The sequence below is a fragment of the Sceloporus occidentalis genome, unplaced genomic scaffold (assembly GCF_023333645.1).
Source record: "Sceloporus occidentalis isolate IW3139 unplaced genomic scaffold, rSceOcc1.0.p SCAF_2, whole genome shotgun sequence".
NCBI classification, from domain to species: domain Eukaryota; kingdom Metazoa; phylum Chordata; class Lepidosauria; order Squamata; family Phrynosomatidae; genus Sceloporus; species Sceloporus occidentalis.
This window is the reverse complement of record NW_028316982.1, coordinates 21531019-21557946: the sequence shown is the minus strand read 5'-3', so window position 1 is coordinate 21557946 and position 26928 is coordinate 21531019. Positions and strand designations below refer to the sequence as shown.

General features: G+C 40.0%; 1 protein-coding gene across 2 annotated transcripts in view; it reads right to left on the bottom strand.

The window, feature by feature from the left end:
• Positions 1–26928, bottom strand: part of LOC149318036 (Golgi integral membrane protein 4-like) — a 65707-nt gene that overhangs the window by 18936 nt on the left and 19843 nt on the right. Inside the window, exons 2-8 of one of the 2 annotated variants that reach the window (XM_089508899.1) lie at positions 19839–19913; positions 14804–14853; positions 12587–12640; positions 10328–10478; positions 10046–10128; positions 6314–6397; positions 2531–2692 (exon numbers count right to left, since the gene is read on the bottom strand). In XM_089508899.1, the coding sequence (XP_089365025.1) occupies positions 2531–2692; positions 6314–6397; positions 10046–10128; positions 10328–10478; positions 12587–12640; positions 14804–14853; positions 19839–19913 (659 nt within the window). The remainder of the gene's footprint in view (positions 1–2530; positions 2693–6313; positions 6398–10045; positions 10129–10327; positions 10479–12586; positions 12641–14803; positions 14854–19838; positions 19914–26928) is intronic. The other variant, XM_089508900.1, reaches the window with a different exon arrangement.

Below are 26928 nucleotides of genomic sequence, written 5' to 3'. Positions count from 1 at the left end.
TGCAAAGGTCCATGTTCAAAAGCCAGAGCTTTCCTATCACATATAATGACCCTGAAGGACCATGGAGGCAATTCAGACATTCATTTATAAATCAAAGTGGTAAAGTCGCCAAGCATCAGGACATCAACCGGCAGACATCCATGTGGGAAATCAGCTCTAAGAGAAATTATCTTATTTTGATTCAGAAATGCTCCAGTTAGAATTGAGCTGTCTGGGCAAATCATTCATGTTTGAACTGCTTATAGTTTCTGCTTTGCAGCCATTATCCCACATCAGCAATATTTAGGGACCCTCTTCTCCCAGCCCATAACCAGCATTTTTTGCCTAGAGCTAGTTTTTAAAGATCCATGACAGTCTGTAGTTGTCCTTCTGTCTTCCTTTGTTTTTATTAGTTTTTTTTAAAGAAAAAGAGTGAGGAAAAAATACTGTCTACATTTTTAAAAAAGGAACACACCCCGAGGTTTGCTTTATGCAAACATGATGAGAGACCTACGGTTTTTAAAGCTGCTTTCTCTTGCTTAAGCTGCCATAATGTGACATTTGCAAAGAGCAAAGATTTTCAATGGTTTATTAACTATAAGCACTCGCAAAGGACTAGCTGCTGAATACACATGGCTATCCATACAGCAAGCAAAGGACATTAGCATTTCCTTCCACACTAATTCTAGGCCCACCAAGCCTACACAAAAATAAAAACTTGTACTGGGGACTGCAGTACTGGGGACTTTGGTAAGAGCTGCATTTTTTGCTGCAATTAAGCAGGCTTCCAATTGAAAAGCATCTCCTTCAATACCCCAATTATTGAAAAAAAGGGAAGAATATCCAGGTACCAGGAACTGTTGCCGAGGCCAAGTCCTAGGCAGTTATCAGCTTCCACATCAATTGGATAGTGCATCCCTTCTATGACCTGTCCTGTAATGGGCCCCCTGAAAGAAAAGAGATAGGTTTGGAAAGCCTTCTTGGAGGTGTCCATAGGCTCTGCAAGTCCTTTATGAGGGAGGCCAGAATGACAGGATTTAAGGTGGTGGTGGTGGTGGGGAAACCCCAACAAACTTTTTAAATGGAAGGTTTGGAAACAAAGGGTTCTTAGGAGAGTTCTGCAGTTTTTATTACTTTAACTGTATGTTTAAATTGTTTTAAATGTCATTGGCAGTTTAATTGTATTTTAAATGCTGATCTTTCGTATTGTTTTTAAATTTGTATTGCTTTTAAATCTGTAGGTCACTTTGAGCCCTATGCAGAATGACTTAGGGAGCTGGGTATGTTTAGCCTGGAGAAGATAATGTTAGGAGGTGACATGATAGCCTTGTTTCAATATTTGAAGGGATGTTGTACCGATGATGGAGCAAGCTTGTTTTCTGCAGCTCTAGATATGAGGACATGGAACACTGGATGCAAACTACAGGAAAAGAGATTCCACCTCAATGATCATAAGAGCTATTCAACAGTGGAACATACTACCTCAGAGTGTGGCAAAACCCTTCTTTGAAGGTTTGTAAACAGAGGCTGGATGGCTATCTGTCAGGGGTGCTCTGATTCTGTGTTCCTGCATAGCAGGGGGTTGGATGTGAGGTCTCTTTCAACTCTGTCATTCTATCATTCTACAGTTCTATGGAGTTTATCACACTAGCAAGATCCCGCAGGAAAATGGGATTTAAATGAGAGTTAAATGGGAGAAAACCCAGAAATGCCCAAAGTTTATCACATGAGTTAAACTAGAGAAAAATGGCAGCTTTTTACTTTTGGTAAATTCCAAAAGTAAAAAGGTGGTGTTTTTCTCTGCTTTAACTTTGCATCATTAACAGCAATTCGGTGTGATAAACTTCTTGAATTTGTGGGTTCTGTTTAAATTCGAATTTAATTTAACTCTCATTTAAATCCCATTTTCCTACGGGATTTCACTAGTGTGATAAATTCCCATGAGCTCCAGTTTTTGAGAAAAGACAGTTTATAAAAACAAAACCACCACTAGAGGCCTAGATGGATTATGTAGCTTGAAGTGCTTGGGGATAGCTTCTACTGATCCAGGGTTGTGGTCTGCACTAAAGATACAATTCAAAATACAGTTGACTCTTCAAAATATATAGGCAAGCCATGGTTTAGATATGTTCATCTGCTTGGGTTTTTAAGTTGTCCAACACCCCCATTTCTATGATGCAAACTACTGACTATAACTATGGTCTGTTATTTCAGACACACCACCAAACCACAGTTAGCGCAAATCATGATCTGTGAACAACAATTTCAGATTCTAATAGTTATAATGATGACAAACCACAGGATGTCAATTCCGACATCACCATTATCCAGAATGAATAGTTTCCTTAACTATGGTTTAACATGATGTTTTGCCATCCCCACACCCAGTTTCTCCATGTGCCCCACTGATTATGATAGCTGATCCAGTTTACAAGCTTGAGGTAAGGATTATTTGAAGTCATGTGAATTTTTTTGCACACTCAAAAAGTTCTTTAAAATCTAATGATTATGATGAAGATCAAAGACAGCTCTGTCAGTCAGCTTTTATTACCTGCTTTTCAGCAACATCTGTGCCATGTGTTTTGGAATCACTTAACAGGGAAGGTGCTGGTGTTACTAGCTGAACATGCGGCTGGTTAAAACTTTCTGGCTTCTGGAAACTAGGCATCTTTTTCAGGGTGTCCTTCAACTGCCTGTATTCCTCCACCTGGGACTAGAATTGAAATGCAACCATTAGATAGCACTGTCAGATGAATTGCTTCTTGTTAAAAACTGCAGGGAAACTGGCAGCTCAGAGGCAAAATGGTTATTTTAACTTAGACATGCTCATCAGATAAAAAAAGAAGTCCATCTGCTGGAACAACATGTTTCTATGCACCAAAGTGTACCAATTTAATACTTTACAGCAGGCATGCAAAGCGGAAAATCCCCACAGCCCAGAAAGTGGGATTAGTATTTTTATGACACACAGAAAGGGAACAAACTGTCAAAAATGAAATATTACACTTCTTTTCAATCTTTCAAAAAGAAGAAACCCACAAACAGAAAGTTCTATGGAGTGAAGACATCACCACTACCACCCCTGAGAAAAGCATAAGGATTAATTTCACGCACTTGCTCAAACACTTGTAAGAAAAACTCAATCTTAATAAAGCTGCTTATATGTGGGAATCTAAGAGGAGTCCTGCTTGATCAATCCAGGGGCCTGTTTACTCCACAACCTGCTTGTCACTATGGCCAAGCAGCTGTCGACAAGAAGTCTATTAAAAAAAATCCTACCATTTACTATGAAATAAAACAATTTAGAAAAAAGGCAAATGACTGTGGCATAGGTGGCTCAATAATAGTCTTGATGCAGTGTACCAACTGGGTCACAACTAGTGATATGAAGGCTTAGGAAAACAGTGTCTCACCACCAACTCAGGGGCAAGAATTCCTCCCTCCAATTTCTCCATTTTCCCCCACAGGCCTTTTTATCTCTTGTTACAAAACCACAGTGTGTGGAAGATCTTCAGTTACTCTTACCCCCCAATCTAAAAGCAGCAGCCTTAATCCAACTGCTAGTCCCAATTAGAGTAGAACTGCTGAATCAATGGAGTTGTAATAATTGATAGTTAATCAAGCAAACAACTGATTAAATCAGTTGGGATTCTTAAAAGGATTTAGGCCAGTATTTATGACACCTAAGCCACTGCTACAGGCTTCATCCACTGTTGCTCCATTCACACAATTCTTCCCACTTAAGAAAAGCAGCAGATAACGCATGAATGGAACAGAATGTAGGAATGTTGGAGAAATCCATCAGGGACCTTTGATTTACCATCCTTTGGTTTACCAGAGCAAGTTCTATGATGGTACAATGAGAAAACAAGATTGGTTTGCTTTAAAAAAAGAAAAGTAACACCTGTGCACTTTGAATTGTAGTGAAATGTAGTACTACTTAGAACAATGTAATACTGGTGTGAATGTGTGTATGGTGAGAGTTTTAAAAAGTACCAGAGAAGCATAAGCAGAAAGGGACACAAAAAGGTCACTAAGGAAACATGAAAAGACAAATGTCTTACTTGAAAAGAGTAAAGTTGTACAGAAATCTCTTTGGATATGTATATTTTGGTATATCACTGCTCTTAAACAGGCTTAATAAAAGACTGTGAATAATTGTGAATTTTGCAAAAATGTAGGAAGGAATCCTACTAGAAATGATAGAACAAATAACAGGGAATGTCCAATGGAGGATTAATGGAGCTGATCCCTTCACCTCTATGTACCTAACCACCCCTGAAGATCTTCCATATCATCTTTGTATACTGTATTTTCTACAAAGAAAAGCTGGAACCAGGCTTGCCATTTAATGTGATTCCCACAGAGAACTGTTTATTATTGCATGGCATAGAAATATTGTAAATAAATACTTTCCCCTCCATTCAATAATAATTCAGTAGCTTGGGGAATGCATTATAACCCTGATATAAACAAAAACATCCCAGTACACCTGAACTCCACCTAAGGTACTCATTTACCATAAAGTCGTAAAAGGAAAGAGACACAAATATTTTCATCATGTAAGAGAAAACCCAGTGGGGAAAAGCTTCAGTAGCAGAGCAGAAGAAAAGGGGTGAAAATCAAAGGCATAACAGTGTTGAATTCAAAGGGCTGACAGTTTCCAGTTGTAGACAGGAGACAGACAATAATTTAAGGGAGTTCAGAAGGATATGGATTAGTTATTGTTTCTAACACAATGAGTACCCAGACTGTTGGGGGCAAATTAGCTTACTTGCTAATTAGCTTACCTGCTGCTCACCGCTATGATCTTTGGAATAGGGGTATATAAAATAAAAACAAATTATATATACTCTTGCCTCTTTGGTGTCTATCATATCTAGTGAAATGGGTACTGCACAAAACAGGAACAGAAAATGGGAAAGGATAGGCAAGCCTCAGGAAACCAGGTCTCTACCATCCTACTTTCTTCTTCTTCTTCTTCTTCTTCTTCTTCTTCTTCTTCTTCTTCTTCTTCTTCTTCTTCTCTGAAACACCTCTCTCTCTCATACATATTATCCACCTGATATACCAGTAACAACTTCCGAGTCAACAAGCAGTTTGCAAACTCTCCCTGTAGCTAACATCCCCAATGGTGTGAGAGCACCACCAATACTATGCCACCTAATGTCCACATCTGGATCAGAAGAGATAAAAGAGAGAACTGAAGAGCTTGTACTCTAGCCATACATCAATGAGCAAGAGCGGAAAGTGTACTACTCTGCAGTAGACCTACAAGGCAAGTTTTTAGCTCAGCCATTCTTCTCTACTGGATGATGATGGTGGTGGTAACTGGAAGCCTCTAAGAATGGAAATGTACATTTCAAATAACTTGTATTTTATTGTTATTAATATTTAATTATTTAACTAGCCAACCATTTCTGGTTTTGTTTTGTTTTCCAATGCCTCACTAGATTTTGGGGCTCAGTAATTTTCCAGGGTGGGAAAACAGACCTCTGTTCACCCTTCCTCTATAAACACAGGTCTTCATGAGCAGAATGGTCTACTCAGAAAAAGACAGAGGTCAGACAAATTCAAGATTAGATCATTGACCCATAAGACTGTTTGGAAGGGGAAGAGGTTCACAGGAAGAATATGATCTCTTCTGGGATCCTGCACAGATAGTACTACAACTGTTATGCTGATTATGGACTTCCTATTAATTTGTTTCTACTACCTTGCAAGGCTGTTTGAGGATCAAATGGGATAACAATGAAACTTGTTCCAGGAAGGATAACACACAACCCAATCAATATAGAGCATTAATTACAACACAGTTGGCCTGCTCCCTTTTTGAAGCATCAAAGCAAACATACTTGTAAAATTATATGTGTGCACACATGTGTGCACACACACATACACAGATAGTGATGAAGTCTTTCTGCTAAGCATAGAGGATCTGAAAGCTTGAATTATACAGGCTGCAGAAGAGAACAAAATCCGCTGAAGATTTAACAGTCTTCAAAAAAGAAAAGATGCACTTTTATCCACAAATGCATTCACTCAAGCCCATAATAGATCTGTCAAGAAACAACAACAATTTATTGTGCTATAATTTTGGCTCAGTAGGAAACCTTCCAGGCATGGATTTCTCCCCACAAGAGTGCAGCCAGTTGTTAAGCAGAGATTCCCATGCAAAACAAAACAAAAAAAAGTTTACATGCACAAAAGTTGCCATCAGCAGAAAGAAAAGGGAAAGACATTTTTAGGAAGATATTAAGCAAGAGAGAAAAAAAAAAGCCAAATCAAATTCATTAAAAGTGGAGGCTAATTCAAAGCCATTTTTATGGCTGACCTGCGCAGCTTCTAGCGCACTCTTGTGTTCTTCCAATGTCACTACAAGCTGGTCATGTTGGGAGAGTAAACTCTTATGCTGTAGCTACACAAAAGAAAACACCACATCAAATTTGGTCCCAAGTTTGTTTCATCAAGGCAAGTGCCAATCATTTTTCAAAGCAAAAAAAGATATTCTTAGGGCTGTCAACCTGACTGAAGAGCTGATTCATCAGCTGCCTATTAACCAACTCACTAAATATATTTCCAGTCTTACCCAAACATCAGTTAAGATGCCTTTCTGAGATGGAGTTGGTGCAGATATAACTATGATTAAGAGGCAAGGAACAGGCTGTGTGGTTTATTTATTTTCCTTCCCTCTGACATACTGGACTTGTCAAACAGATGAATTCCTAATTCTCTGCTGATTGCATCAACATCAACCTTAGCCATGGTTGATAGAAGCCAGGTTTCCTTCCAATAAATGTTTGTTATCTGCTTCAAACCCTATTTAAGCAAGGAAAACAGGCCTATTGTTCATTAATCCAGGGATGACAAGCAGGCCAAAAAGGTAATGGAAAATATTACAAGCAGGTCAACAATCACAATGAATAATGGCAATGCATTACTTGGCAAATACTACAACAAATAATGGGAATGAATTACTTCCTTAAAAATGTAACTTTCCAAGCTTTACATCATCAGTAATGGTTAAGGTTGGTGTAAACATATTCATTAGCTGCAATTAGATGGGGGAAAGGTAGGATTAGCTCAGGAAAAGGGTGCATCTTCCTGTTGCTAGAGTCCAATGCATTTTAGCAAGGCGCAGGAATCATGCAATCCTCCTGATATTGTTGGAATTCCCAGGATGCCTCACCATTAACAAAACTAGCCAGGGCTGCTAGAAATGCAATCCAACAACATTTAGAAGACTGTATGATTCTCACTCTTTCTCTTAATCATCAACACAAATTTCACATGGGGGGCATACACCGTACCAGCCTATACTGAAAGAAGTGAGACATGCCATACTTAACATAAGCTATCATTCACCTTTAGAAAAAACAATGCCATCTATCTTAGTATTTTTTATTTCTTGATAGCATAATGCACCAGAATCCAAAGAACATCAAAAACTAAATAGGTTTCCCCATACTAATTTAAACTGATTTTGCCTTTTGACTCCAGATGTGCCTCAGGCTCTAGAGTTCAGTATTGGAGGTGGTGGTGTGGGCGAGATAAAAAGTATACAGTCCCCCCTCTGTATCCACAAACTTGCCATTCGTGGTTTCGATTACTCGTGAATGGCAAGCCAGTGGCTCCCTCCCTTACCTTACATCCGGTGCAGCCTTCTTCCAGCCGTCGTGGCCTTGCTCAAGTCAGTGCAGCCTTTCTCTGGCCATCCCAACCGTTTTCCTGGCCATCACGGCCCTGCTCCGGCCGAGGAAAGGCTGTGCCAGCTGAGGTAAGCCCGAATCGGCTGAGGCAAGACCTTCTTCAGGCCAGCATGGCCCTGCCCCAGCTGGCGCAGCTGTTTTCCCTGCTGGTGTGGTCTTGCTCTGGACGAGGCAAAGCCACAGTAGCCAGAACAAGGCCACTTTGGCCGAGGCAAGTACTTTTTACATCTGGTGCAGCCTTGCCCTTTCTGGCACAGCTGTATTCTCAGCATGGCTGTGCCAACTGGAAGAAGGCTGCCCTGGCCAAGGCAAGGCCTTCTTCTGGCCAGCGCAGTATTGTCCCAGCTGGTATGGCTGCTTTTCTGGATGGTGCAGCCTTACTCTGGCCAAGGCAAGGCCATGCTGTTTGGAAAAAGGTTGCGCCTTCTGGGACTTGAATATTTGTGAAATTTCATATTCACGGGGGGGGGGGGGGAGTCCTGAACGGATCTCCCATGAATCTGGAGGGATGACTGTATTTGGAATTCCAAAGTAAGTTGATGTTGTCCAGTTAGCTCAACCCTTTGTCTCCCACCCTAGCTAGGGAGTACTCAATGGAAACCAGACATGGTGTCAATACGTATCCTTGGTCTTTTGGCCAAAGCATCTAGTAAACAGATAAACTGCTACAGAACATGAAGTTTTCATTTTGATACCTGGCTAATAACTGTTCATGGACATACAGTCCTGCAGCAGATTTGCTTTTCCAGAACTGAGACTAATTAAATGGATTCAATAAAGGGTGCCCTCCCTGAATACCTAAGGCAACATTACAATGTAAGAGATCATTCATATCGCCCTGTATTTTTTCCTCATGCCTCTTCTGTTTTGTTTCTGCAAACACAACAAAGAGAAGCCCCCAGAGAGACATGCCCTTATTTCTCAAACATGTTTAAGCACATATATATCATAGGCAATCTGGCCTGCATAGGTAATACAGCTCATATTTAGTGTTTAAATTATATATCTTTGAAATCTTTCCTTAAACCGATTTTCTCCATTTCCAGCCATAGGTATGTGTCAGCCATTTACCCATATTCTCCTCTGACTCTCCCTCCTTTTTCTTGTGTTTTCTAAATGCCAGGATTAGGCTACTCAATTATATATATTTGCTTGATCCTGCTCTTTCTGCCAGTATTAGAGTTCCCCCTCCCTCTTACAAGTCTTCATGCACCCTAAAAATCTGCTCTGGAGGGCTGTGGATTCTTCTGGAACAGATTTCTGGCACCATCAAGTGGAGAAGCAGGAGGCAGTGGGGAAGAAAACCTCAATTTTACTGACAATTTAAACATTTATACACTATTGGATCTTGCCCTTAGAATGTAAACCCATTAAGAGCAGGGACCTACCCAGGTTCATTATGTGACATGTTATGTAGCTGCTAAGTGATAGCTGTCTTCAACTCTCCCTTTAACTCAAAGCTAGAAATGTTGCTTATGACTTTGACTCCCAGAATCCTTAACCATCATGAACACTCTATCCTAGCTGGAGGATTGTGGAAATTGTTGTTGAAACATATTTTTTCCATCTATGTAAACTACTATTTATAGTTTATACCGTTTATGTTACTTTACTTTATTGTAATTTGTGAACTGGTTTTCATGTTGCTAATTAAGGGTCAGAGCCAGTTCTACCATTAGGCAGAGTGACTCAACTGCGTAAAGAGCGTATTTTAGACATCATCAACCCCCCCCCCCTTTTTTTTTTTTTACTGTTTAATGTCTTATTTATTCTATTTTTACTTTAGGAACTTGAGATATTTTCTGCACCATGTGGCAAAATAACTTAGTTGGCTTTTACAACCTTGGGATGGGGGCACCATTTGCTGTTCTGCAGCTACATTTCCCAGGCCAGCTCTGTTAAGAATAATAATATAAATCGTTTATAAAAAGAATTTAATTCTGAGAGGTGTGACGTATGCTGACAGTATAAATGAACCATGGCTGTTCTCAAGACAAAAGGAATTTACACATAAATTATAATCAGAGTTTGGAAAATTAAGTTTTTGACTACAACTGACAGCATTTCCCAGCCAGCATGGCCAGAGCAGGAAGATGAATACAAGTTTCTTTGTCCAATGGTGCACATGGTTTAGAGTTATGTGTGGATGCCCCAAGACAGAAATGTGTGTGGAGAGAGTGTGCTTAAGAAATTTCTCAACACATTTTCTTTCTATTAATCTAGAAAGGTCATACTTGAATCATCAACTTATTATTCCAGTTGCAACATTTCTATTCCCTTTTGCAAACAGAAAGATTCCACCGCCAGCCCCTGCCCTCCTGCTGCATCACTCTGTGTTAAAGAGATTGGAATCTTACCTTTACATCTTGTAGCTGGGTATGAATATCTTGGTGGGCTTTCCTCAGCTGCCTGTTCTCTTCTCGCAGATTATACATGGATTCTGTTAAAAATCAAATGCAAACAAGAACTGATCCTACAGATATATTACCTGTTGGAGGATTTAAATTGCTCATAGATTTAAATATTTGCTTTCGGGTCGTAATGAAAACTAGTTCAATGGAATAGCAGGGAGCCAGTTCTACAGTATTGGCTATCTCCTTTTCTGCTTCCAAAGTTTGATTAAGTAACAGTATTTATACCCTTCAACTTTGATAATTCCTGCTCTTTCTCTTGCTGTAGCTCTGCATATCTCTGTTTGTGATCATTGACCACATGGCTAAAATCTTCTCCTTGTCTTCTATGCTGATCTTCCAGGTCTGAATGCTGCTTCTTTAGTTCTTCATGTTGGCTCTACAGACAAGACAAAAGAAAGCAAAATGGTATGCAACAACAAATTAGTTATCAAAATCCAAACTACACATTAAAGGCACTGGTGTCTGACTGCTACACTAGGTCACATTAACAGTCCATTACTCTGGTAGCTGCAAGTTCTCTCCCTTTTTCAGAGAGAAGAAGGAGCAGCAGTAAGAAAAGGAGGCTGCTGTCAGCTCTGAGGTCCCTATTTTTGCATGTCTTGTTAAGGGAGGTCCCCAAAGCTCAGGAAACTAGAAGTGGCAAACTATGGCTCCTACAGCCTGCTTTTATTTCTCTAGACCACTCATCTGCCCTTCTGCAAAGGATAAACTGCCTCCCCATGAAGCCTGCATGAGTGGTGATTCACCTTTTAAATAGGTTGCAGGGCTCCCCTAAACTATTAAACATTTAAAACAACACATTCTTCAAAAACAAATGTGAATACTTTGATATATATTCATTCATTCATTCATTCATTCATTCATTTATGTTTTGGCATTTTTGTAAGTCTGTGAGTCCTAACTTTGAGAAGAAGGCAGGGTATAAATAAATTTAATAATTAAAATTATAATAATAGGGCCTTGACAGCAGCAAATTGGCCTCCAGACTACCACAGCTGCCCGCCACAGCTTTAAAATAATGTACAGTATTTATCAATTTGGATTTTCAATGCAGGCCTGCCCTAAGGTTACACATGTTAGGCTGGTATAAATTTATTTCTGCAAAGTAGGAGCGGGCTTGGTTAAGATGGAAAAAGATGGGGCCTTTCATATTACATAATTATGTCATGGCAACATTCTATGGAATTCTGGGAACTGCAGGGTATTTTGGGGGGAGAGGGTGTTCTCAAAATTTTCAGCCAGAGTCCTCCAGTACCTCATGTTGTATTTGCTGTTGGTGACCCTATGAATGAAAGATTTCAAGAGTCCTAGTCATCAGCTGCCCCTGCTTAGGTCTTGCAAACTCAAACCCATAGTTTCGTGATTGAATCAACCCACTTGTATTGTGATCTTCCTCTTTTCCTATTGCCTTCCACTTTACCAAGCATTACCATCTTTTTCCAGTACATCTCATTGTCTCATGATATGTCCAAAATATGATAGCCTCAGTTTAGTTACTTTGGCTTTTAATGATAGTTCAGGTCTGATTTGCTTGAGGATCCATTGCATTTGTCTTTTTAGCTCCTTGTGGTAACCATAGAACTCTCTTCCAGTACCACATTTGACATGAACTGATTTTATTCTTGTCAGCTTTCTTCACTTTTCAGTTTCATAACTATACACAAAAACTGGAACCAAGGAATTCCATAGGAAGTTGCCACGCAGTTAAAGTGAAATCATAGCACTGTAACTGTGGAGTATGAAAGGGCCTCAGGCTCATGAGAACCCTAGTGAATGTTGGTTCAATGCCCCAGCTTCCACACAACCATAAACAACAGCACTGCATGACAAAGCCTGCTGTCTATTCTTGTCTCTTTCTTTTTCAGTTCATCTTTCCTAGACAGAATGATAATCTGTGGTTAGTTTTAAAAGAGGAAGCAGATGCTTTATAAAACTAAAAGAGCCATGTTGGATCAGATGAAGAGTTTACAAGTTCTTACTCACCTCTGTACCAGAAGAGAAGGAGGGAAATAGAAAATGTAGGAATACTGAAGCAATTTTGCAAAGCAGATCAGTAAGCAGTCTGAACATCTCCAGTGTGTTAAAATTCTTCAAGGAACTGTGTTATTCCACAAGTACCTGAAGAAATTGTGTGCTTCAAAGCTTGCTTGGTACATTATTTTCCGTACATAAAACCTTAGAAGAGTAAGACAGTTTCTGTAGGCTGTCCATTTTAAAAACTGTTTTCATTTCACTTTACAGTGCTCAAAATTTGTGCACATGACAAATGGGAGAGCAACATTTTGCAACAGGAAGGAGGACTTTTAAAGACACCAGAAGACTAATTTGTGTGGAAGAATTAGCTATTTTAATAAACCCAGAGCACAAATATCATTTTTCTAAATTCCCAATGAATTGGGTTTTTTCCCCTTTGTGTCTGTGAACATATAATAAAGAAGCAAACTAGGAAAATGAATGGATTTTTACAACAACAATCATGTTTACCTTCAGCATCTGGTGTTGTACATTCAATGCACTGTATCTGCTATTGGAATCTTGCTGTAAAACAAAAAGAGAAATACAGAGTAAGCTGATATGCATTGCTTCTTCTTTAAAAAAGTTATGGGATCTTTCTACAAACTACAAGAAAATGACAAGCTTGCTTCTGGAATGTATGAGGTAACTGGAACTCAGGGCACGATTTTAAGGTAGCCGTCCCCAAGATGGAAACACCACCATCTCTTAAAAGTGTTGGACTGCAAATTCCATTGCCTCCATTGTCCTAGCTGTGTGAGGATGACAGCAGTCAGAGTCCAACACTTCTGATTGGTGCCACACTGGAGAAAGGATGTCCTAAGGTGTGCATTCTGTAGTACAAAACAAGTTACCACTCTGCCATATTATTCAATCACACATTTGCAAGTTCACACAGTATTGCTTGAGACTTTCATCCACAACTGACTAACTTGGATGTCCAACATTATAAGTGTAGAAGTTGGAAGAACAAATCTCTGGACTGCAGGGTTAGATTATTAATGGTTCAGGTGGCCAGTGCTGAAGGAAAAAAATGGACCTTGATCCCTCTTCCTTCCCAGTCCCTATATCTCCTGAAACCTCCACTACTGGCTGGGAATTACTAAGCAGAAATTTTCTCCTGTTTTTCAACCAACTCCAAAGGCAGAAGAGGGGCCAGGCAAAACTACTGGGGTGGACTGTTTGTCCTGACTTCCATAAATACTGTGTGTTCTATGCAGGACCCAGAATTTTCCTTTTTGGACATGCCTGCAGCCAAACCTGACCATGCTTTGATGAAAAGAATTCACTCTCTAGAGAAACAGCGGGAAGTATCCTCAGTAGTCTGAAAGTCAGTCAGACAGCTAGGAAAGGTCATGAGAAGCTGAAATGGGTGGCCAAGGTTCATTCATTCATGTGCATATTCTGTGGAGAGTAGGTGGACCTGTGTATGTCTCCAGACAATTTGTGTGTATTTGAATAGGGGGTCAGACTGTGTGAGTGTGGTCTGTGTGGATTTTCCCCTGGGAATTGATTGAATGTGTGAGATACATAGATCCTGCAAGCTGTTCTGCACTCATGATTTAAATTTAATGAAATTTAAATTTAATTCAGTTTCTTTCGCTTTCCAATGTTAGATGTTGATGGGAAAAAAGTGTGGTCCAAAGCAATGTTTTTGTGTTGCTTTTTAGATTATTATTAATATCCTTGTTATTATATAAATATGGGTGGGTTGTGGATATCTTCTGAAACTACTGTGCTGCCAATGCTTTCTCCTAAAATGCATTTTTCTAGTCTGTCTTACTTCTGAATAGACATGCACAAGTAGAATTTTTGTTTTGTGTACTGCTTTTCTGGATTAGCCCAGAGATGCTACTATAAGAACTTCTCCCCAAACATAACTAAGCTATACAGTGTGGAATGCCCCACTCAAAGTTTTGAAAAAAGTCTTTATGGTTGTCCTATCTGCCTTCTTCCCCACTTTCAGGCTACAAAATAAGTGTATTACACTGCTGCAGTGACAATATACTTCCAATAGCTCTGTGAAACTATACTCTCTTTTTTGGTTCTGTGTTTTCAAAGCAGAACTATATTTTAAATCATTTTAGAACTTGCTTCTGTTCCAAAGACTGGTTTGCTTATGATAGGTGTTCCCATTGCAGTTTAACACAAAATTGCAGTCAATCTTGCAGCTAGAAGCTACTATCTTTCAGCTGTCGGAAGTTAGAGGTTGCTGTTGGGTACACTTGGAAGAGGAAATCAGTACACATAGGAAGAAATTGGGCATGCCACTAGAATTACATTCAACATTAATAGAAGCAGGAAGCAAATGCGATGGCAATTCTTCACTAGTAATCTCAAATATTCAAAATTATCTGCTTCAAATTAGGGGATCAATTTGAAAAATGTTTCTAAACTGAGGCAATTAAAACAGTAAATTTACAAGAACCAGGACTTACTCCTTTACATTTAAAAGCATCAACCATAATGATAATGGAATGGCAACCTCTCTACTATTAAAGTACAGATCAGGATCCTAAGGACTTTTTACTCCCCCCCCCCCCACACACACACCAGAAGCTCATCCCTAAGTATGAACGTCACTTTGCTACACTAAAGTTAAAATTATTGAGAACTCTATTTTCAGTTATGTTAATACAAGAGGAAAACTATTACAAGACAGCTTATCAACTGTATCTTTTCACTTACCCTTCCTTTATTTAATGTTTCTTGTGCTTCAAGTTTATAAACAAGAAAGTCTAAAAAATGAAGGGGAAGAAAATGAAAATTTCTGAGGAATGTTTACAAAGACAAAACAAACATACAGACAAAAAAAGAGCCAAAAGATTCACAGATGGTAGAGGCACTTCAAGGTTCAAACAAACTTTTACTGATGTTAGCTGGTTCACAAATTCATCCCACTTTGCACATATGTACTCAACTCAATTTTGTCACACAGCTGTTGTACACTTAACTGTCAACTGCATATGTGAAACTGCTCCACTTAAAACCTAATAATAAATAACAAATAAGTCTTAAAATTTAACAATGATGTCTTATTGCTTAAAAAAAAAAGTAAATCAGAATGTAATGACTCTATCCAGCAGGATTATCAGGATTCCCTGAGGAAGCTGACAATACACCAGACAAATGGCAGACAATCCCAGATATAGCAATAGTGCCTTAAAATGTAGTAAGCATTGACAGACTGGACAAAGGAGGTAGTGCAAGGGTGGCAGAGTTTAGTCTATGGGCCTCACATGGGTCCCACATTATATTTTTGTGGGCCCCCCACCATTCTTCCCCAAAGCCACCACCTCAAAAAAATCAGCATGATTTTTAGGCATCTATTTAGACTGAAAACACAAGATAAAATTCCCACAAAGGTTTAAAAATATGCAAAAACACTCTCATTTCACCAACACAACCTTCCCAGAACCTCCAAATATCTCCTTTTCTCTCTTCTATAGACTTTCTCAAAATGGCAATAGGAACTTACACTATGCTACCATCAGTTTCCATTTAGAGAGGGGCTATGGAAGAAAACAGAAGGCTTGCCTACATCAACTCTATATCCCAAATCCCCTCCGGACTGTCTGTGTGGTGTTTATACCATGCAGCTCCAAAACTCCAAAATGAGTCTGAGCTGGACCTGATTTGGGGTTTCCACCACTTGTCCCATATTTTAAAAACCTATCCTTTCCTTTGAGTTCTCCTGAGACCACAACTGCTTGTTGTCCTCAGCAAGTGAGAGAGTGGGAGAGTTTGAGGGAATACAGGGGCCAGACTACTCCAGGGGCATGCTCTGAGCCATCCAGGCATGCAAAAGAGATATGTGGATGGTGAAGGCTGAGGGTAAATTGGCCCTGCCCTCCATACAGTTGCCCACCCTTGAGAGAGTATGATGTGGACAGAATGTACTGACTTACTAGATAGTTGCACAAGTTGCAGTGAGACTACTTGACAAGTGATTGGAAAAAAGCCGAGAATCTGTATCAAGGAGTTGGAGCGTAATGCAAAATGTTCCATGTGCTTCATGCACCCCAGCAACTGGAAAATCCCAGGAGAGGCTCCTGTTACTACTGTTTAACAACAGTGAAGGGAAGGATGGAGGAACCAGTTCAAATAATGTAGAAGCAGCTGGTCTCAGGTGTATGAGGAGGGAACAAAGATGCACTCACAGATCAAACAACACCCTCCATTTTATTCCATAGGAGACCAGAACAGCCACATCTTTACTGCAGCAGCAATAGCAGCCCCTCATAGGTCCTGACAGCTATGGGAGAAGGATGAATACACAGAGAGTATCAAATAGCTCCCTCTGTCCCATCCAAAAGGAGACATATGTACAAGTGTATCAAGGGTTCCCACAGAGAGAGAATTTGAAGGGAATTGGAAACCTCTCTCCATATCAAACATTTCATCCCCAAGCCTCTGCAGAGATAGTACTGCCCATTTTGCTATGTTTTCCAGCATTTTGAATTCCCCTCACCCTTGTAAGCACCCCTCATTTCATTTGGCCTTTGCAGGCTTTTTGTAAAAAAGAGTGACTGGATCTAATCACTTCTGGGTGTGAAAAAAAACCCTGTTCAAGCCTGAAAAAATCAAGAGGGATACTAGAAACAGTGACAAACTGGTCAGCAGCAATACTTCCCCTCTACAACCTAAGAATACTATTTGGGGACCAAACTCAGTATTTTTCAACTTGTCAGAAATTTTTTATGGGAATACAAGAGGTGAAAAATGAAATGTCGCTTTCCAGGGCCCCTGAGGGGCCAATATGGTTCCCCAAACCTGAGCAGTCACCCACACCAATCTCTTCACATACTCCTATGCCACTGCATAGCCTCCATTTCCTGGAGAAGGTAGAAGGACAAAAGTAAGGACCTTTTTAATAGGGAGAGCAGATCTGCCTGGCTTTGAGGTGCTGTTTAACAAGGTGGGTGAGGGTGGCTTTTGCTTTTCTTTTGCCTTTAACATTTTAAAAGCCATGGTGCTGTTGCACTAGTATTACTGTACTGAAAGCAAGACTATGAGTCCATGCACACTGCAGAAATAATCCCGTTTGACACTACTTTAACTGCCATGGAATTCTGGGAACTGTAGTTTGTTGTGGCACCAGAGTGGTGCTGCAACAAACTACAGTTCCCAGAATTCCATGGTATTGAGCCATGGGAGTTAAAGCAATGTCAAAGTGGATTATTTCTGCAGTGCAGACACAGCCTATGTAATCATGGAGTGTTATTCCAGGTTTTTTGTTCTCATGCAAATTAAAATAAGTCTCACTTCCTCTCTCAATTTCATTTACCTATAAAAGAGCAGCTTATGATCTGGCTTTGCTTTTAAAACATTGAACAAAAGTGTGTGAAAAGAGAGTAAACCACCTTGGCCACTTGATAAAACTAAGTAATTCCTCACTCAAATACCCCCCCCCCTCTCTCTCATTGTCTATCTTCCACATATGCATATACCTCTTACCATCAGCAGGGACTTGCCCTCCCCCAGTCCCCCCAATTCCTAAACTCTGGCTATGGAGAAAGGCTGGAAGAACATTAATAAACTCATATCATCTAGAGTGTACTGAGTTTGGACATTACTGTTATGGGCAATCTTAGTTTTACTGTTGTCCATTAGATGGCAGCAGAAAACCATTAAGAGATTCAAGATTTATAGGGCAAAATGGCATTTGACAGCTGTGAAGAGCGGGATGTGTCTGAAATGGAATGAACCCACTCATCACCACTTGTTTTGCAAAAGCTGGGGTAAATCAAAACCTACTTTAAAGGAGCTAATTTTTACTCTGAAAATCGCACACAGCTCTAAATGTGACATAGGGTTCTTGCATTAAAGAAACAAATGGGAATAAAATTTCTTCTGTATCTGGCTTTATCCTAGCTGAACTCTTTGGAAAAATAAGCAAAATAAATGTATTTACTTATTTGATTTATACCCTACTCATCTAAGAGGAGACTAACAATCTCAAACATTTACAGTTTAAAGTTGTAGAAATGGAGGTGTCTGTGAGATGCCACTGTACTTGCAGAAGCATCTGAATATCTGACTGTGCATTAGGCTGCATATTTGAGGGCACATTTTACCAGTTCACATTCGCAAAGGTTGCATAGCACGGTCAGTGAATCATAAAATCACACAAGTTGAATTTTTCACAAACTAAAGTTATAAATTTGCACCAGTGGCCAAAGTTGCATCAAATATGGTTTGAGTCTAGGTCTTAGCCATACTTGTTGTTCCAGCCCCTCACCTGTCAAGTCATAGCTGAGTAAGTAATTTCCAGACCTTTTATCATCTTGGTTGTCCTACCCATTTTCTTCATACCCTTATTGAACTGTAGTTCTAGGCACCATTGTTCAAAGGGGATAATGACAGCTGGAATGTGTCCAGAGGAGGGCAACCAAAATGGTTAAATGTCTGATGAAGCTTTATGACAAATGGCTTGGGGAGCTAGGTATGCTTAGCATGCTGAAGAGATGGCTGAACTAATATAACAGTCATCTTTAATTAGTTAATGGGATCTCATGTAGATGATGGAGAAAGCTTGATTTCTGCTGCTTCAGAGATTAGGGCACAATTGGGATTCAAACTACAAGGAGAAAAAAATCTATCTAAGACATTAGGAAGAATTCCTGATTATAAGAGTCAGAAATTACTTGAAGGCACATAAAAAGAAATATTAAACAGTTGAACAGACTGCCTTGAAGGGCAAAAGCCTCTCCTGCTTTGGAGGTCTTTAAACCAAGGTTAGGTGATCATTGTTCAGGAGTGCATTAATTGTGTACTCGTATTTCTGCATGGTAATGGGTTGGACTAGAAGGCCCTTGTGGTCCCTTCCAACTCTAAGGTTCTATGTTGTTTTTATTGAAATGACATGGCACTCAACAACAGCACCATGAAGCAGGAGGAGGAGTGGCTGCCTAAGTCTGAAGAAGAGAAGCTGACTCAGTAAGGGCCTAGATTGAAATTGCATGTGCCTTTTTCTCTTTTATCATGATGCCTCTTACCGATCTCTCCATATTCCTCATACCAACCACTGCCCCAATGAAAGCTACATTAAACTTGCCTCCTCTGTCCCCATCCACTAAGTTGTATCTCAATTTCAGATTATTCTCAATGTACAAACTCCCAGCAAGTATGCTCAGTATTAACAGCAGCAAATTAATTCAAATCAGTTTAATTATAAAATACAAAAAGCCTGGATGAACAAACACACACACACGCACACACACACACAGAGTAAACATCATACAAAAGGAATAATTATATAAGCCTGACCAAAACAACAAGTTTATGGCACACAACCATTTGAAGCCCAGTCAGAAAACAGATGATCTTCCAACAGGGTCTCTTGCTTGCCTAGGCGTAAGAGATAAATAGTTTTGCTCTCAAAGATTATGGGGCTCTGCAGGCTGCCCCTAAGGGGTGACGGTACACAGCCCTTTCTTGTCCAGATCGGGGCTGCAGCAACTTCATGCGGTGGCCCCGATCCAGCCTTTGGAGGGCACAAAAAGGAGCGGCTCCTTTTTTGTGCCCTCCAAAGGGCATGACAGCCATGGCAGCGCAACTGTATGGTGCCCCTTCTGCACTGCATCATCTGGACGCAGCACCGGAGGGGTCAGAATCAGGCATGCATCATCAGGACACTGCACCTCGACTCCACCCACAGGCCAGTCTTTTGAGCCAGCTTGTACAGGGCCTAAGTCCATTTTGAAATGTAAAATGATGTTACCTTCTTTGGCTTTCTTATGTTCAAGCCTTTCTTTCTGTAAAGATTTCTCTAGTCTCGATCGATGTTCATACACAACTGAAAAAAGAAAAAAAAAGAAAAAAGGCATGTAAGTCTTGGAGAGGGAGAGAAATGGGGCATGAAAGTTGTTCTAAGCTTCAAGGGGGTGAAATACAAACATACAAAATCTCTCTGAAATATATGTTTGAGGAACAGGAAGAAAATCAGAACTATGGCCTAGATCCACTTTTTGGTCCCAATTAATCCACTGAATTAATATAATTTATACAAATTTTGTTTTGTCAAGTTCTCATGAATTCGATGGATACTAGCAAATGAATATGCTAGTACTTGCTCACGAACAATAACTCAGGATTCTCCAGTATGTATTGTATTTATGTTTTACATGTCAGCTGCATTTAAATCATGTCTTTCCTCAAGCCACCTTTTATGACTTCTTCTCCCCTGGACTTTATCCTCACATAACCTGTGAGGTAGGTAAAGTCATGAATGTGTGACTGGCCCAACCTCTGAACTCCCTGGCTCAATAGGGGCTTGAACCTGTTACCTATTAGCCACAGTCCAACTACTATGCCACCCTGAGTCCTACAAAATTCCATCGTATGCCCAGTCTGGGGTTCAGTAATTTCTATTCAGCTATATCATGGATGGGCAAATAGTGTTTCCCCAAATCATTTTGGGCAACCTCCTGCCCCAGAGACTAAAAAAATGGGGACAAAGATCTTGCTTGGAAATGAGGCACCAATCCCACCGAACCTTGACTGCAACCCTGACAGCAAAATAAATAAATAAATAAAAATAAATAAATTCCAACCACTTCCCATTTGATCTTTTTCCTTTCTGGGCATGATGTGACTTGCAGTGATTGACAAGGGTGAGAACTTGGCTTCCAGCTAATGGACCACTGCTTGGAGTAAATGCTTCCAAATCAAGATTCCTAGTGATGGTTCACCATCAAGAAATGGCACAAACCATATCATTATTATCACCATCACTATTACCATCTTGTCCCCTACCTTTTCTCAGCATGTCATAACACCATTCTTACAATTCTAGACAGAACTGACCATTTTGGCACAGCAGGAGTGTCTCTACCCCCCCACTCCCCAAGTATGAGGCCGATACTCCTAATGGTGTATGATTTTCATAATTGTGACATTTGCAGTTTGCACAGGAGATACTTCATATAAAACTCCTGTTTCTTTGAAAACTGGTATGTTCTCCCCTTTATGAAGCTAGGTGCACACATATAGCAAGCAGAACAGGATTGGGAAGACGAAGATTCTAACTATGTGGAAACTTGCTTAAAGTGATGCAATGGATTTTCTTGCACTATCCTCTACGATGGAAAGATGCATATATTTGAAAGAAAACAAGATGTCTCTGACAATTTTTAAAGAAATGCCTTGACTTCTGAGAAATGGCACCTGCCCTGCATCTCAAAAACATTTTTGAATACATGGAGGCCAATAGTGCTTTGTAATAGCACAAATGATACCAATGAAAACAGAGAAATACTTTTTGCAATTGTGTAGATTACTGCATGGCTTTAAAAAAATACAACTGACAGACATCAAGGCATGGTCAGTAATGTATGTATCAAGTAATATGTTAATAAAGCACAAAAAGCTAGAATTTTCCATCCGATCATGCAGATTTTTTCTACTGTAGCACAAGAAATGGATGGAATATGACAGAACCAAAAAATGTAGGCTCCCTGCTCCCTCTTCTCCTGCATCAAAATCCAACATGGCTGCATTTGCACATCTCATTAAGCTAGAAATGGCAATCATGTGGCTCTCTACATGTTTTGGGACTACAACTCCCAACAGACCTAGCCAGCAGAGCCAATGGTGAGGAAAGATAGGAGGTACAGTCCAAAAACATCTTCAGAACGTCATGAATTTACTCCTGCATGGTTTAAGTTAGCCACAATTTGTTAATTGAACCACAAATTGTCCCAAAGATGACCAAACAAACCACAGTTCATTCTCCCATTTCTTGCTTGTTCTCCTCTCTGCAGATTTGTGAGCTCATATTTCAGGGTGGACTTGAAAAGGCTAAAGCCTTGGTTTTAATGGGACAAACAACCATGGTTTAAACATGGCAGAATTCATAATCTATCAACAAACCATGGCTTCTAATTGATATTACTGACTGATTTTGAAAAACAGTTTGTTCATAAGGAGTGGTTCAGGAATAACAGGCTAGAAGTCAACAACCCACAATCTGTGAATCCTACTGCAAATAGTGACAATGTGTACACAGTTCACTCAGTGACTGCAAGACATACTCTGTACCACTGATGGATGAGCACAAGACATGATGATGGCGGCCATCTGCAATAACAAATACAAAAATCCATAGAATTTAAGGCAACAGCTGAACAAATTAATGAAGGATAAGGGTATGAATGGTGACTAACCATGATGGCCATATATTACTTCAAGGGTCAGAGGCAGCATAAACAGTCACTGAAAAACAATGGCAAAAAGGGCTAGTGCACCCATAATCTGTTTCAGGGCTTCTAACTAGCATCTGGCTGACCACCAAAGGAAACAGAATTCTGGACTCCATAGGCAATTGGTTTGATACAGCATAGCTTATGTACGTAAGGCCATGTGCCTAAACAACTACAACCACTATCCCCAAGTTGCATCACTACTCAAGAGGAAATCATCATCTGCCCAACCCATTTATTTCAGGTAAGCAAACTAACTCCATCTATGACTTCACAGACATAGCCATGTTAGTCTGGAAAATCAGAATGCAAAGGGATCTTGCAGCATCTTTGAGACTAAGTGAAAATTAGAAGTTGGTAGTGTCAGCTTTAGTAGACCTGAGTCTACTTCCTCAGATGCATCTGAGGAATGCATTTGAGGAAGTAGGCTCAAGTCTAAGAAAGCTGATGCTACCAACTTCTATCTTTCACAATTAGTCTCAAAGGTGCTGCAAGGTCCCTTTGTATATGTTTATGACTGCAACCACAATTTATTACATTCCATCTTCACATAAACTATGCATTCCATTTACAAGCAGAGCAGCTGTCTAAATTAAAACGGAACCATGTAAGATTTACACAGTCCTATCCTAATTCAGACAGCTGTTCAGCTTGTCTTAAATTCCACAAAACATTTCCATCCTGGATAGCTTAAATTAAAGAGGAGCTGGTTGCAATAATCTGAGGCTGCTAGGTTTACAGGCCTTCATATCTAGAACATTCTCAGTAAGGTGATAGAACATTTTGTATGAAGTGCCATTTCTGGTTCAAAACAACTCATCCAGCTCTGCATTCTGGCCAACTGCAGCTTACTTGATACCACATTGGCATTTACAGCACCTGGTATCAATATGCCTCACTTTTACCAAATCAATTAAGCTAATGACGAATGTTAAATTACTGCAGCCATTCAAGAAAGAAAATCACTATGGCAATGATTTCTCTCATTTCATAGATCAGTGATGTAAATTACATACCTCTCTGAACACTGCAAGTCCCAGTAACCTCTGCTAATGGTACAGAATGCTGGGAGCTGCAGTCCAACATTTGGAGCGCTGTATGTTTTTCAGTGTTGGCAGAAATAATGAAAGGCTGTTCATCATTCTCAAGTCTAATATTTTATATTTGCTCTCTGGTTTGCTTAAAATGAGCTCATGGCAAATTACCCAGGGTTTTCATGCACGTCTTGACCAGAGAGGTCTAAATTTGACCTTTCAGTACCATCATGTACTTTCCCAGTGGACTACAGGTTCATCCCTCTAAAACCTAAAATAGCAAGAATAACAATAACAATAAAATGACCTCACAAGTCCAGTAGTACCTTAAAATACTATGGAATTTATGATAGTATGTCCAGATTATAGCAAATATGGTAGTTTTTGAGGTGCCACATAACCCTGTTCTGTTTTCTGCAACACACAAACACAGCTATTCCGGTGGAGACAACTCCTCCATAACAAATGATTTAATAACAGTATTCTTCTGTGCTGCACACATTATGAAAAATCAAGTTTCAAAAAACAGCAAAACTTCAGCCTTTAGAAATGTATAACCCATTACATCACCATAGCTGTAGCTTCCAAGTGTTACAGAATGGTGACTAACAAAGCCTGTAAAGATTAAATTCTGTTTTTATTGCTTTTACTTTTATTTTTATAAAACAGAAAAAAACTGAGAGGTAGGGCCCTAAATAAACATCAGTATTAATGAAGAAGTGTAGCTTCATCTGGCTGTTTGTATGAACACTTACAAAACAGACCAACTGAACAAGCAGAATCTGTGCTCTCCCAAAATTTTCCACTTGGCAGAAGGAGCTCTTGAAAACCAAGAGCTTATTCATCTCTTCTCGATTCAATATTTTCCTTTGAACATGGGATGGATCAGTTGTTCAGCAGAAGGGACACTATCAGGATTGTCTTTTGCAGATTCATATAAATATCATTTTTATATCCGACACTGAACATAGGGAGTGGATGGACTACACTTGCTCTTTCATATCCTTATTATGACATGACAATCAAACGGGCATGGATTTAGGGAAAAAAAGGTTTGAAATGTTGAAGAAGAATGGACATTAGCTCTTGATAGACATTAGCTACAAAAGACTTATTCAGGGACAGGAGACTTCTCATTGCCAGGTTTTTAGGACAAACAACATCACCTTTACATATATCCTGTATCCCTGGGACAAACACTCCTGTATCTTCACAAGGATAAACTGGCTGACTTCTGCAGGAAGACAAAACAGGCAGTCTAGCATGGGTAGAAGCGTGACTCTTCCTCCTTTGGGGCACGCTGCAGCAGTACCCGCTGCCTACCCACCCTTCCCTAAAGGAGGAGGATGCCAACACCTTCCAAATTAGATGATGTCCCCTGCTCCAATCCAAATGCTCAAAAGTAGGAAAAGTCACACTTCTGCCCCTGCTTGTGTGAGAAAGGGGAGAAGGCACCTCTTTGCTCACTGAAAGGGATGGTGGAGGCAGCTGGAATCCCTGCCCCAAGAGAGAGTAGTGTGATGTCAACTTTCCAGAGACAGAGACCATGAGTGGAGATTGAATATTTGCCACCTGAACCAGTTGCCTCATGAAGGCTAGTGGCAGTTCAGGAAATCTTAATTTCCATCTCATTCATAGCAATGAAAGAGGCTGTGGCTGTGGTTGTAAGGATCCTTTTTGTTAGACTGTGTGTTCTGTTCCCTGCAGCAGCCAGGAGTGCAAGCACTGCTGCCACTGTTAACCTTTGAATATGGGTGCAAATGCTGCTGCCACTGTTACCTAGTACACTACTCTGTCTCCATGGGTAAAAGTGTCTCGCACCATTACTGCTTCTTCTTTAGCAGCTGGGTCAAACTTGCCTAACTGTGTCCAGCATGCTAGATAAGAAGGACGTTTGGTGTTCTCTAGAACAGTACTTCTGAGGCTGTTCTCCTTTTTCTTTTTCTTCTTATTATTACAAATATGAAAAGACATTTTCAGCAGTCACCCAATGTCACAGAAATGACAGACAGGGAGGTTTTTAAGCCTAGTATTAGTATAGACGTACATGCAATGAGAGATGAGATCATGAATGTGTTAACATTTGGGTGAGATTTAGACTTTTACATCCTTCCCTATTTCCAGTCATACAACATTTCTCCCATTATATTTTACATTTCTCACCCACTTCCTCTCCCCCCCCTTCTCTCTATATATATTGCTTGACTTCTAAAAACAACAGGTGCATGCAAGTGTGTCTGGGGCCATATTTCCCCATGGCTTCTACATAAAACTTGAACATATGAAATACACGTATCAAATATTTAACATAATTTTATTTGTGTACAACAACTTTTAACAATCTTTTTCTTGCAATATTTATGGTACTTTTTTGACTGGCAATCTGTTTCATGGCACATTTTTTAATGCATCACCAGCATTAGTCTTCTAAAAAGTTAGGAAGTTACTTTTTTCATTAGCATTTTAAAACACAATCCCTAAACATACTAGAAATGTTCTTGGTCATGTCCTTGTTTCCAACAGATTAGGACCAGACAGGAAACCTCAGAGACAGATGTGGTCACTACAATCTAAAACTGTTAAACCCACTTCCTCAATGTAGTTTCACTACAAGGGAGACTATCAGATGGGGAAGGGGTTATTAAAGGGAAAGGACTGGAGCGAAACACCATGTTCCCATTCTTATTGTTTGATCGCACAAAGATTATCAGACACATGGTGTTTATTGTGATTATAGTATCAATGAAGAGGAACTGTCCTGTCATTGACAGGATAATTGTGATGTCATCTGATAATCTTCATGCAATCGTGCAATAAGGACAAGAGCATTGTGCTTCACTCCCATCCTTCTCATGTTATTACCCCATCTGATAATCTCCAAGGGGTTTAAGATAGATTCCCCCCCCCCTTTTAAGAGTTACCTATTCAAATGATTTTTATTATTAAAACTAATTAGATATAGTACTGTTGCGAAAAGTCTTCAGATAATTCAGGACTATTATTTGGAAAGTAATCTATGGCTCGATTTAGATGGGCCTTTGTACTGCCCCCGTCACTTGCTAGGGGTTGGCCGAGGATGCACCATCCATACCAGCCTCACCCCTAGCACGTGACGGGGGTGTGAAAATGGCACATAGCCTCTGTGTATCCTGTCACACTGGCGATGTCACGAGTGTACCATTTGCGCACTCGGGCATCGCAAGCGCAATGCCAAAAAAACCCCCGGCTTTTTGCGAGTTCTTTTTCCGCTGCCAGGAAGCTTTGCTGTTTGGCAGCTGAGGCTTCCCGCCGGTGGAAATGGAGGCGGTGACAGACCACCCTTTTTGGGCGGTCTGTATCCTGCCTATAAAAAACAGGAAAAGTCATTTCCAGATCTTCCTTGAGAGTACAGTTCATTGTACTGGAACCCTGGTGGTGCAGTAATTAAATGGCGGTATTGCAGCCACAAGGTTGTGAGTTCAATTCCAGGGCTCCAGGGCTCAGCCTTCCATCCTTTCATAGGTTGGTAAAATAAGTACCCAGCTTTGTTGGGGGCAATTGGCTTACAGACTGTAAACCATTCAGGGAGTACTGAGTT